This window comes from Pyxicephalus adspersus, chromosome 4 (genome assembly GCF_032062135.1).
Source record: "Pyxicephalus adspersus chromosome 4, UCB_Pads_2.0, whole genome shotgun sequence".
In the NCBI taxonomy this organism is placed as follows: Eukaryota; Metazoa; Chordata; class Amphibia; order Anura; family Pyxicephalidae; genus Pyxicephalus; species Pyxicephalus adspersus.
In genome coordinates this window covers 130,726,912-130,740,315 of record NC_092861.1, presented here as the reverse complement: position 1 = coordinate 130,740,315, position 13,404 = coordinate 130,726,912, and the positions used below count along the sequence as shown (strand labels likewise).

The 13,404-nt window shown below is 38.0% G+C and overlaps 1 protein-coding gene across 3 annotated transcripts in view; it reads right to left on the bottom strand.

The window, feature by feature from the left end:
• Positions 1 to 13,404, bottom strand: part of PAK5 (p21 (RAC1) activated kinase 5) — a 71,871-nt gene that overhangs the window by 16,146 nt on the left and 42,321 nt on the right. For all 3 annotated transcript variants that reach the window (XM_072409631.1, XM_072409632.1, XM_072409633.1), the window contains one exon: positions 4,720 to 5,505. In XM_072409631.1, the coding sequence (XP_072265732.1) occupies positions 4,720 to 5,505 (786 nt within the window). The remainder of the gene's footprint in view (positions 1 to 4,719; positions 5,506 to 13,404) is intronic.

Below are 13,404 nucleotides of genomic sequence, written 5' to 3'. Positions count from 1 at the left end.
CCATAGAGCATGAACGGTGCTGTATGTACAGCACCGTTCATGCATCGTGCACTCCCTTGTCGTTGGAAAGGATCTTTCACAAAAATTGGCAGTGTGTACGCAGCTTTAGGCCCACTCTTCATCCACATTCTTTTCTGTTCAACAAATGTCACCCCTTACAGACCATTGGTGTTAAACTGACCCAAGAGTCACAATTTGCTCATTGTTTAAGGAACCACAAGCAACCTCTTGAGCAACCCTGGATGAGAAACACTGGTGTAGTACATATAGGGATGCATATTTAGTGCTGTATATAGCTGTTGAATTTGTTACCTATTTTTGATAAAAAGATATACAATTTTTTTACAACAGATATACAACATTTTTTTACCTATTTTCTCTTACACACAAAAAAGTCCTGCTGCGGTATCACTAAAGGTATCAAAAGAAATCTCTGTCTTACCAAATGTGTTTCTAAAGACTAAATAATTAGTGGGATATTTAAAGTCAAAAAACTGCAAACTACTGAAAGTGGTTAAAGTTGAACTCCAGACAGATAAAAAAGATTCAAATTATTGCAGAACTATTATATAGGCTATTATATCATTAGGGTAACCCTTTAATGTTTAACTCAGGGCACAGTAAGGCTGGGTACACACGTTCAATTATTGTCATTGGAAAGGATCTTTCACAATCCTTACCAACGACAAAAGACGGAACGAGCACTGTACATAAACCTCTGTTCTGTTCTATGGAGAGGGGGAGAACGACAGAGCGGCACCCGCTGCAGTCTCTCCCCTTCACTCCAATTACAATCGTTTTGTGTTCATGGATCAGCCAGGGCGGATCCATGAACAACGTCGGACAAGTGCTGTACACATGTCAGATTCTTGTCCGATACTAGCTCTGAGGCAATTATCAGATGATATTCATCTGACGTGTTTACATAGCCTAAGAGTAAAAAAATCTTTGATCATTTTCCAGAAGATAAGCTAGCACATGGTTATAATCAGCCTCATCCATGATCTTGCAATCATCTTGCCTGGTGGTACTGATGACCGATCTGCAGAAACCACTCTTCACTTTGGTGTCCTAGTGGTTTTATTCCCGCACTTCTTGCCAACATCATCAGTGGAAGGTTGGCACTCACCTAGCACTATAGATTGCAGATCTGGGCCGGCTGTGACTGTGGAGTAAGGTTGGTGAGTAAACTTGTGCTAGCTCATCCCCAAGACTGCTACGTTCTGGATAATAAACACAGATATAAGGCTCTGTTTGAGCTCCTTGCCTACTAACTCAAAGAAAAACATTCAGCACTGGAAGGTTTTCTTGTAGGACATGGCACTTTTATCTCCTAATTAAGTATTAGTTAAAATGAACTTATATCCCTCTAAAATACAATAGAAAACACTTCAAAAATAAACCCAATAAAAAAACTAAATCTGTCCTGCTACATATATTTTTATAAAATGTAAATGTATAAAAAAATATTTTTTTAAGCTCTTTACAATCAGTCTATGATACAGATTAAGCATGAAAATTCATAAGCATAATTTCAAACATTGCGTATATTATATGGCTTGTCTGTCACTTGCAGTCTGGTTAAAAGTATATATCTAAGCTAGTCATTAAGATTTAGGCAGTGAAGATTTGCTTTGAACTATCCCAGATGAAGTACCCGCTCTTGACAATTCCAATTCTGCTGATCACAGAAGTAAATTATTGCTCATTACTAGAGCTGAGCCAAAGCAACATCCAGAAGTCACCAGTATGTCAACTGCTAATTATACTGTACAGAATGCTTGTCAGGGTTAAATCCTTTGCATGTCATACTACATTTCCTACATAATTCTGCTCATGATGTTTTCTGGTATATAAACTGTATTATAATTCCCAACACTCTCTTTTTAGTGGCACAGTTGAAAAAAATTAAACCAAAATTTTAAACCTATGGGTCTGATGAGTTAAAGCTCTGCAAGACTGGAGAAGATTATTATACTTGAACCGGGGTGATCCAGCGATAAAAGCCATCCATGATAGTCTAGCGTTAATAAATCAGACCATATATGTCTACATAAAGTGATAGGGGAATAGAAGGAAGGGAATGGGCCAGAAAAAATGTCTCATTTGGACAAAAAATGCGTTTTGGGCTGGTGGCTGATGGAATAGTAGACTTATTCTCCAATACAGACCAAGCTACCATACAATGTTTTTTTAAAAAAAAAACATTAAAAAGGAACATAAGAGCTGTTGTTTTGTATATATATATATATATATATATATATATATATGTCTTGGACATAAGGGCCCCCATTTATTAAAGCTTTCCAAGCCTGGAGAAGATGCACTTTGTTTGGTGAAGCAGGGGGATCCAGCAAACCTGGAATAGATCTCCTAAAGCCTGGATTCCATTCCAGCTTTTTTTGGCTCACCCAGCTTCACTGATGAAAGTGTATACTCTCCAGCCTTGAAGAGCTTTTTCCCCTGAACCACTACAAATATTATATGTTGGGCTGATGGCCCTGAGTAGATATAATCCATTCAGACTTATGGCACTGAGATGCTATGCAAACAAATGAAGTGATGGGAAGGTAATCAATGGTGATGAACTACATCCAAACAATGGAAGAGACAATGGCGATATACAATGTTTGCCAATCATTCTTCGATTATTTATAGGCAGTAGATACCAGTTTTACAAACTTAGGAGAATAACCAATTTTAAACCCCAATTGAAGCCAATTGCAAATCTTTATGTTAGAGTGGCTGTGGCCCATACTATGCTGCACCATAGCTCAGAAGAATAAGCTGTAGCAATTGGTGCCTTTTTGGCATATATATACGATTATTAAAACATGATTATTATATGATTTTAAGAAAATATGGTGAGTTTTCTACAAAGCTTACATCACCTTTAGCATTGGTCATTTTGTTCCCATCTTCTGGATTTCATTTTACAAGTAACCTTATTGATGACCAAAACTTTTTGTGTAATTTCATTTCTAACTTAGTATCTAATAAAGATTACTATGATTTAAAAACAAAATGGGTTAAAATTCCACCTCCTTCATGCATAGATATCTAGTCCTGCGCTGATTTATTGAATTCCTAATGATAATGTGCCACAAACAACTGTGATAATGAATATAAAAGCAGAGTGATTATAGTATTTATAGATTGCTTAACATACATCTCAGTGTCATGATGAACTGAACACACATGCTTTTAATAAGAACAAAGCTTCATATAATTATTGAAAAATGTTGACAAGGAGCATTTGTGACTTGTTATTTATAGCTTGTTTATTTAGTTTTTATGTACCAAAAAACAAATCATAATTGCTTTATATGGATGTACACACATATGCTTTTTAATATACTCTAACATGAATTTATGCTTTTGTATACTTTTACTATATTTTATTATAAATATATACTGTACCCTTTTATGCTTTTACTATACTCTAACATGAATGTATACTTTTACTGAGTTTAGTAAGTTTACTTTGTGGAGACATCAGAGTCTTAAAAACTGAACATAATTTGTCAGAATTTTATGCATTTTGTAGTTCTCCTCTATAAGAATATATATACCCCATGCTTTTTACCCCATTTACTCTTTTTTAGGGTTATCACTGCCTTTGACCAACCCAAATGTGTATGAAAATCCCAAATAATGGGTTAATAGAATAAGTAAGTTTAAAGGTAAAGAACTCTTTGTCATCATTTGTATTATTTTAAAGTGCCTTTTTTTGTATGAAGTTGATAGAAGGATCAGCTAATTTATATATATATATATATATTATTTTTTTTTTTTTTTTTTCAGCGAATTGTTTTTTGTTTTTTATTATAAACCCAAACAATGACTGGCATTTAACTCTTCCCTTCTTGTATGCTAAAGCAGAACTAAACCCCAAGGCACTCTAAAGTTAGAAAAATTCAAAAATGAAACATAGCACTATTGAATTCTGCAGTGCTTTTATTTACATATTACCTACTTTTGTATGCGCAGTGTATGCTACATTTAAGGTATGTCTGATGGCATGGTGATTTCAGCTCTCATTAACGGCCATTACTTTTTTATTGTGTTTTCCTTTAGTGACTGACAGGATGCTGCTGGTTGGTAAAATGTCAAAGCAGTGGCAGCAGTGTTTTCTATTTCCACCTCTTGTCTGCTTATGTTCCTGCTCATAGCTTGCTTTGACAAAGTGTTGCATGCTGTGCCGGTGGTGAGGCATGTGGTAATGACTTGAGTGCATTTTAAGATGGGGTGATAACTGTATGTGGATGATAGGTGACTTGGAGGGATCCAGTTGACTTTAGAGTTTTTACTCACTCTAGCCTGGTTTACTCGCCATGCCATAATGTAAATTACAAAATCCTGACCCCAACATTTTGTGTGTTACATACACCTGACCTCTGCGCTTTGTACATTACATGCTGCTGACCTCTGCACTTTGTGTATTCATATTACTGACTTTTGCACTTTAAAAGAGGGAGGCAGACATCTTTCAACTGCTATGGCTAGAAAATGATATTATTTAATTTATTTGTAGAAAAAAAATCAGCTGTAACCTTCTTCTCTATGAATTTCTTCTCTTTTTTCACACTAGCCGAAAAAAAAATCTGCTAAAAATGTTATTTGTATCAGTAAACACACAAACCTTATTATCACAGATTACCCTTATAATACCGTTTTCCATACCATATAAAACTACATTATAAAGTAATATTATATTACCTTTGGAATGCACGCTGCGGTTTCTGACAAACGTGGGTAGGTGTACGAAGCAAAAGAATGCCCTTGCTGGTTTGTTTTCAGTGCACCATAGGGTATGACTGGTTCTTGAAGACCTGATCCTGACCTTGACCTTTGTCTTATGGCTGGTTGAGGACTCGTTTGAGTTACATAGGATGACTTCGGTCTCTTATCATAATCATCCTTAGAAAGACCATCTCCCCATTCACTGTACTCAAGTCTTTCCTTTGAGCCCTCGCTCAACATGACGGTCCCTGTAATAGAAGGTGGAAAATAGTCCCTGTAGTCCTGAAGAGATGTACCAGTGATCCTGTTGTAGTCCCATGGTCCTCCACACTGGTCAACAGATTTGCTTTTTGTCTCCAGCTGTGGGTGGTACTCTGAGGCATAACTCAACATATCGGCCTTTACATTTTTAACTTCAGGAAAGTAGGCTTCGTAGGACCTCATTTTAACCGGATGACCATTGTGCCTGGTTGGCTTGCTTGCCCTGTAGTAACCCTCTGCCTCCTCTGCACTCAGACTTCGTTCCTTGTACCTCTCAGAGATACTGCTTCTGGGGATCTCGGGTTCACAGCTGTAGTGAGAGAAGGCAAAAAAGCCATTTTCTTCAGGGTAACTCTTTGAATGATTGGAATGTCCTTGGCGTGGGGTGGGTGGACTTTCTTTTCTTAGGGAATTGGAACGGGTTACAGAAATGTTGTCGAAATCTTCTAGTAAGCCATTGATGGAAGCATCTTGTGGAGGTTTACTGCCTCTAACGATAGTCTAGTGGATGAAATAATCACAAAATAATTATTACTTATGATCCAAATAGTAAAGAAGTTACATTTTCTGAAACATCAGAACATGCATGGTGTACTGGATACTTGGTCCCCCTCTGTGCTTGTGGTACAATACTCTGTACCATACATCATTTCTTTGTAATATAGTGGAATAAGGTCCGGAGAGAGAACCACAGGACTTAAGGGGGGGGGGGGGCAGATATTGGACTAATGCCACAGTAGTTTATAAAGACAGCAGAGATTGGTAGCATAGGTGGAAATGGGGGTGAGTATTGACCATATTTTTAAGGATACCTTTCATTAAAGTTTTAAAAATGTGACACTTTTGGAGATAAAGTTAACCTTTGGGAATCATACATAAAGTATAAAATTTATGTTGCTCATCATGCTTATTTAGCTACATATTTGATTCATAGCCACTGCTAATAAAGCGTATGGCTTTGATCAGGTTTCTAGAAAAATATACACAAAAAACCCAATGAGGGTGGAAAGTGAAGCAGACAGAAAATATTTTGGTGTATATAAAGGAGGCAGAGCCAATACCTTTAGGTCTGCATTGATATTATCTATATTGTTAAGCTAAATGTGTCCAAGGCTTGGGAGGAAAGATATCTACAAGTATGCCATCTTTGTTATAAGCCTCATAATTTGGCTCTTCATACTAAATTAAAAGTTTTATACAGAAACATAGCCAAACTCCAGTAACCAAGAAATCACTGATTAAGTTCAATTAAAACTTAGTTTTCATAATAAATTAGGAAAAAAAGTCAAATCTACCTAAATTAGCCTTATTACAAACCCAGGCCATTCAGTAAAAGAATATGATGAATAAGTGAAAAAGCAAGGGTAACTTTCTTGGCAAACCACATGAAATGACAGCAAGATCCAGAGACAAAGGCAACAAATATTAATATGCAAATGCAATTTTTTCCTGTAGCACTCAACTGCATTTGACTTAAAGCTTTCCTGTTGTTCAGTAAGTTCATTCCTCACTTTGAAGAGCCGAAAAGGGGGCAAGAAGGGTTGAAGAAGCTGGCACTTACATTTACAATTTTTGTGGTCTTTGTGTTTGGATCTAGTGGTCATTTTAATATGTAGTTTGATATGTGGAACTTCTGCTTGAAATGTTTCATTTCATTTTCAGTTTTGGTTGCTTAGTATGAGTTGCCCAGCTTTGTAAAAGGTGTATGTAAAGCCAAATGTATTTTTTAATGCTCTGAAGGGGATTATGTCCCTGCTATTCAATAATTCTGGGTGTTAGACAGTGTGCACTCTGTGTGCTGTGGTTCTTTCCACTGACCCCTACAACAAAGGATACAAGTACAGCGCTGCGTAATATGTTGGCGCTATATAAATCCTGTTTAATAATAATATTACTACAAGGGGTCATAAGAAACACACAATGGCAAATGAATCGTCAATCACACCCAAAGGTGTCCGACAGCAGCACGTTTAGGTAATGATGATTCAACTGGTGAGTATAAAGCTGCATTTTTACAGGGTGCTTTCTTTTCAGTTTCAGAGTAATATTGTCACCTAAAAACAGAACAAACAATGACTGGACAACCAGACCCATGTGATTTGATTCCAAATGCTCTTTTCGACTTATCAAAAGCATGGTTGGTTAATTAAATATACAAAGCCAAGAACAGGACAAGGTAGCTAATAGCAAAAGCTGTAAATATGTCCTCCTTATGTTACCATTCATATCTGAAGTGATGCCAGAGACATCCCTGCCCTGTCTGTATTCCCTATACTCTATACTATATTATAGGCATTTCTTCCTAAGTGTTGCTGAGGGGCTGATAAACCTTTCAGCAGCCACAAGTTTGGTCACAAGGGTGAAAAGGTGATGTCCCTATGGAAATAGAGACCACTAGAAAGTCATTAGTGTAGCCGTGCTTTGAGGGTGGTGTTGAATGGCCAAAAGGTAGAAAGTATATGCTGATACCTACTTGGATCCTGGTTGTTGGTGTGCTATGTAGAATTTTCCTACAAGTACACTTGCAAATAAATAGATAATATGGTCACATTTTATGTACATGCAACACAGAAAAAATACAAACAGTAGTAAAAGTAATATTATATCACTACACTCAACACAAATGCACATTAAAAAAAAGAAAATAAGAACATGCGGTCAAACATAATTTAAATGCTAATTTACACAAAAAATATTATCAATTTCAGCATTTTAGCAAGTTAAGCACCTAAACAAAAAGAAAATGCTGCGTGTCTGTTTGTTGCTGGTTTTGCTGGAGCTGCATTGTCCTGCCTATCCCAGGATGGTTCACAGCAGCCATGACAGAAGCCATATTTCATGAACTGCCTGTGCAGGTCTGTCCTCTGGTGATAAGATATAATGGATCTGGCTGTGAACACAGCTGTCCTCTCCCGTTTCACAATGAAGATGAAAAACGGCATCCCTTCCCACACACTGAATTAACTCTGACAATTATGAAGTAGCTAATTAACAGTTTGCCCTTAGAAGACCTTACATGGAATGTTTCTCATCACAACTATATACATTTTACAGGTTAAATAATAACATCTGTTATCTTTTGTTATTGTATCAGTTACATTTCATAATGTGCAAATCTGTTTTTTTTGGTTCTGCTCGTGTACAATAAAAATAAATCTTTGATACTAGTTACAAAAGCTTTAAGAACTGCAAGAAATAGGTATCAAGGTTATTCCACAATGACTTGTTCATGCAGGCAATACATAAAATCTGAGAACAGCTTGTCAGAAAGTTCAATACATTTATCTGAAACATGTAATGTATAATCTATACAATCCCTGGCACAGTGACCTTGGCTGGTCTCTGAAGCTGTAGATTTTCATCACTCGAGAGTTTCATCACGAGGTGAATGTTTGTGATTGTCTGGTGAAAACATAATATTAGTACAGGTTTCCCCCCTAATGTCATTAAGGTAGATGTTAGGTATACGCCATGTTGGAATAGTAATGACCACTATTGCTAAACTATTCTATACTATGCAATGGGACCTTCATGCTCTTCTTCTACCCTTACCTCTCTAAAGAACAAAAAAGGCTGCATGGCAGAGAGCACTGCGGCCGTAAGCCCATCGTTTTGTAATATATATAACCCCACACATTGACATTTTGGGTGACAATAATCGAAAGAGTAGCAGTAACAGTTCCTTTTTTAGCCACAATATTTGGAGCTGTGCAACCTGCCTCCCACAGTTACATAGTTGGGCTGAAAAGGGATATGTTGACTACTCCGCATTTTCACATCTCTTAAATTTTACATTTAAGAATGGCAAAGTGGTGAAACACATTCTAATTTTTGTGTACTAGACTTGCTTTAATGTTATAAAACAGGTAATGATTTTGTAAAGCATTTGAATGCTCCAGGATTTGCAAACTCTTTGGATGCTGATAGGCTGGTGACCACTGGTCAATGTACTTTATGACTTTTTGGGACATATTGAGTAAACCTCTCTATCTTCTAGAAACTAGGCCTGAATTTATACTTTTTGCTCCCCTAGGCAGGCTAGCTTGTGCTAACCCCTCTCCTCTTCCCCAGCTAATAACAGCTCACACACAATACACAAATTGTGAACTGTTCTACATGAAAAAAGAGAGTGAGAGGGAAGCAATCAATAGAGGGGAGATTGATAGACAGGAAAGAAGAAAGGGGGAGAGCAGAAAAGGGAAGATAGAAAGTGAGAATTGAGAAAGGGAGGCAGAGGGGTGAATAAAAAAGAGAGAAAGAGGAGGGAAGAGGGAGATGAAAGGGAGAGACAGAAAGAGAGAGAGAAAAAAAAAGAGATAGAGAGAGGGTATTAAGAGGGAGAAGGAAGAGAGAGAGGAGAAAAAGGAACAGAATAAGAGACAAAGGGAGGAGACGGGAAGAAAAAGACAAGGAGGGAAGAAGGGGAGAGAGGAGTGGAAAGAGAGAGTAAGAGGCAGCGGGAAGAGAGAGGAGGAGAAGGAGGGGTGGTGGAGAGAGGGGATAGTAAGAAGGAGGAAGTGGGGAGAGAGGAAAATGGACAAAGAGAAGGAAGCGAGATGGAAGGAGACAGAGAAGGGAGAGAGAGAATGAAAGGGAGAAGAGAGAGGACAGGGCAGATGAAGAAGAGAAGGGAGGAGAGAGGAAGAAAGAGAGAGAGTAGAAATTAGAGAGAACAGTAATACCTTAAAAAAACTAACTCTGCACAGATTACTGCACTGTATGTGAGCTTGGTATAATCACTATGACTTTGTGCTACCTGTTACTGTAAAGCTGGTCAGCAAGTGTCAGATTCCGGTTACCCATACAGATGTTGTAATGCCACCCCCAGTGGTCATGGCACCTTGGCTATGGCCTAGGTGGCGTTGTGGGAAATCTGTCTCTGAATAGTGGGAAAGAAGGTGGCATACTAACACTCAAATCTGAAGTTGCTGATGGGCTCTGCATGGACATAAGCCAAATATATAATAGAAAATCTATTTCTGTTAAATAGGCTCACGTTTTGGGGTTCCATCTCTGCAGGGCACTGCTGAGCAGATCTGAAGAAGGAAAAGAATTGCCTGTCCTGTATAGCAATACACGTTTTCTTGTTCTTTATTAAATAATATTTTTCTAGCATCCACTTGATGGCAGGCAGATCACTTGTGGACTCTAAAAAAACCTTTTCTAAAACCAAGAAACCTATAATCAGCCACAACAGGCAGTTTGGCTTATAAGAAAGATTTACTAAGCTGGAAACTGACCTCTATAAATGTCAAGGGGATGGTAGGGATGTGTTATTCCTTACAGCACTGGCTTTCTGCTCTCAGATTTCACCTGTATTTGTAGGAATCATATTAAATTGTGATTTTTTTTTATTAAATTCTAAGAATACTTGCCGAGTTGCAAGTATTACTAAACACTGATTGACTGATATTTTGTTTCAAAAACATACCTTTACCCACTAACAATGCTAGGGCTAACTAACAGGACTGGTTGGCCTGTGCCAAATTGCCACTAATAAAAATGCATCAACATTTGCTTAAGACTACTATAATGATCATTTAAAAGTCTGTATTATTAGTTTTCACCATGTCAAAACTTTATCCTAGGAGGTTTATGTATAAAGTAACAGTATGGCCCTACTGCTAAGTAAAAAAAAACAAAAACACCAAAAAGAGCACACTGCAAGGTATGCTTTACAAATTTGTATTGTGCCCGGCTTTCTTTTGAGGAACATTAAAAATGAATAAAGAATAAAAATGTGGGATTGGTTTTAAACTCTATGCTGCTTTAATCAAAAAGAAATATGTAAGGCACCACAGGCCCCACACCACAGCCTGTGTTTTATTTTATGTAACATATATACTTATATATGTTATTTAGGTTTAAATGTGGGTGGGGATAACCAAGTACTAGAGATGTGATTGGGTGGAAACATACCCAGATGGGGAGACATACCCAAAAATATTAAGTATTTCTTCTTTACTCCCAGCAACTGAACAGAGAAGTGGGAGAACATTGGGAAGTTTATTTTGTACTGATGGAGGGGTGGTAGTAGAAACCTATTGTTTTGACCTTGCAAAAGCAAACACAGGTTTGCTATAAGTATTGAAGATCAAAATGTTCTTGTTGTTGAATCACAAAGCTGAATGAAGAAAGTACAGTTATAATTTTTTACCAGGTAGTATAAAAAGTATGTCTATAAAACTCCAGAGACCTACATGACAGCATGCTTTTGTTTGTAGGCAAGAGGGGGAAGTTAAAGTAGTAAAATACATTGGTTCTTTTTTGGACTCAAAACTCTAAAAAAGCTCAAGAGGTGCAAAAGCATGAATGTAGGAACACATGGAGAAGTCTCAAAAACAGGAGGGACCCAGTCTGTAGGACAATTCAATTTAAATGAAACCTGTCAATAGAAAAGGGGGACCCTTTGAACTATCTGAAGTGCATCTCCTAATCCACACTGCAATGTCAGAGCTATTCAATAGGTTGCAGACTCTACAAGGCTGAGGGATGAGAGAATGGGAAGGTTAGGACACCTCACATTGGTGGAAAACCAGTTGGCCCTGCCATGAGTTTGATTTCTGTAAAATATGAACTGCTTATATGTATGCATTGAATATCCCTAGGTTTCTCACCTGACTGAAGGTCAGGTTCAAGACCAGTGGTCCCCAACCCCCCAGCCAAAGACCAGTGCAGGTCCGTGGCTGGTGGGTTTGGGGTCGTGGGTGATGGGAGGCAGAGGTGCCCGCAGGCCTCCTTGCACTACTCTGGAGCTGGTGGCTGTGTGGTGGCAGGGGCGGCTCTCCTCGCACTGCTTGCACGAGAGCTGCTGGGAGCGGGGTAACAGTGTATGTGGGGCTTGCACTTCTCTATCGTTCCCAGTGGCTCTGCCGCTTGACAGCATGCCAACTTTCTTACCCTGCTCTGCTGTTCTCAGCTGGTGTGCTGGCAGGAGGCGGAGCAGCTGGGGGGTGGCAGAGTGGTGTAGGCTGTATATGTACCAGGCAAAATTTAGTGCTGTGATCTAGACCAGTTGTGTTAATGTCACTCCTTAATTCCAACTTTAAAAAAGTTACTTTCACAGTTCAGAGAACTTCTAAGTAAGGTATGGTATCTGTACTTGCACGTCCACTTTGTTTTACCATGTGTTTTCCAATGAAAAGTTGGCTTTAAAAAATCTTCTCATCCCGACTTTAAATCAGGTCTTCTATGAGCATGTTAGTATATTTTAGGGTTTGCTGGCTTTCTATAATTTACTGACCAGGATGACCCTGATGAAGTCATGGGTATGTTCCTCTAGTCACTTTCCTAATCACTATTGTAAGCTGATCAATATAAGTATAATGGTATACATAAAGAAACATCCTCATTTGTTATACCAGGACAAAATAAAGATTATAAACTTGAAAGATAAACAAAGATGCCATTCGTACATGCAGTGTGTAATTTACCACTCTACGCCAGTTTTTCAATTTTGTGTTACCATAACAACACTTGAAACATGTAATTACAATCATGTCTATCTACAATGCATCAGACATTATTAAAAATAGAACATTAGGAGAATGTTCGACAAAGGCAGGGAAGTCAGATGTATTCCAATTGTCATTGCTCCATCTATGCCGCAACGCGTGGGGAATATATCAAAAGGATCTGTCGCATCACAAGAGGTTGCTTGTTTACAATGAAAACTACTTAGATTCCAAGATAATTGATATCAAAGTAGTCTGATCTATTACTGTATATCATTTACTGTCCTCACTGATCTTTAACAATGTACTGTGGGGTTCCCCTGACTAATATGACCAACTGCAAAATGTAATGACTTGAAGCCCAATTAATCCTGAATATAAAATCAGATAAATACATTCCAGGGTTATCCTAACAAAATGTGTGTAACATTTTAGTTTGCTTTCTTTACAAAGTAGCTAATGTCTAAGTAGAAAAGTCTGCCCCCTGGTAGCAGATTCAGAGGGGGACCCTTGCTCTCTCTCTGAAGAAGCACAGATCTCCTTAAAAGGATCCAACATGCCCCCTATTGAACCGCTAATGTCTTTCCAATTAGCAAAGCTCATGCATTTTGCTTATTGGAGAGATCTGGATTTGACTCGGCACGGAGAGTGTCAGACCTCTGCAAAGATATCACTGCTTCCAGATTTGCATTATTCTGGCAGGGGAAAGGCCATTCAGGCCATGGCAATCAGAAATAAACAGATCTGTCAGACATAACACTTTTGATGCACTTAGTATGTATTTAGCTGATTTAAAGTAAAGATTTAGTTGGAATTTAAAGAAAAAGTGCACTTAAGTAAAAAGGAACTCCCGGTCCTTAATGTCAGAATCACAAACATGGACTTATCTACAGTTTAAATCCTTTTAGTAGAAATCTTCTTTAGCACTAGCCATGAGTTCCTATAG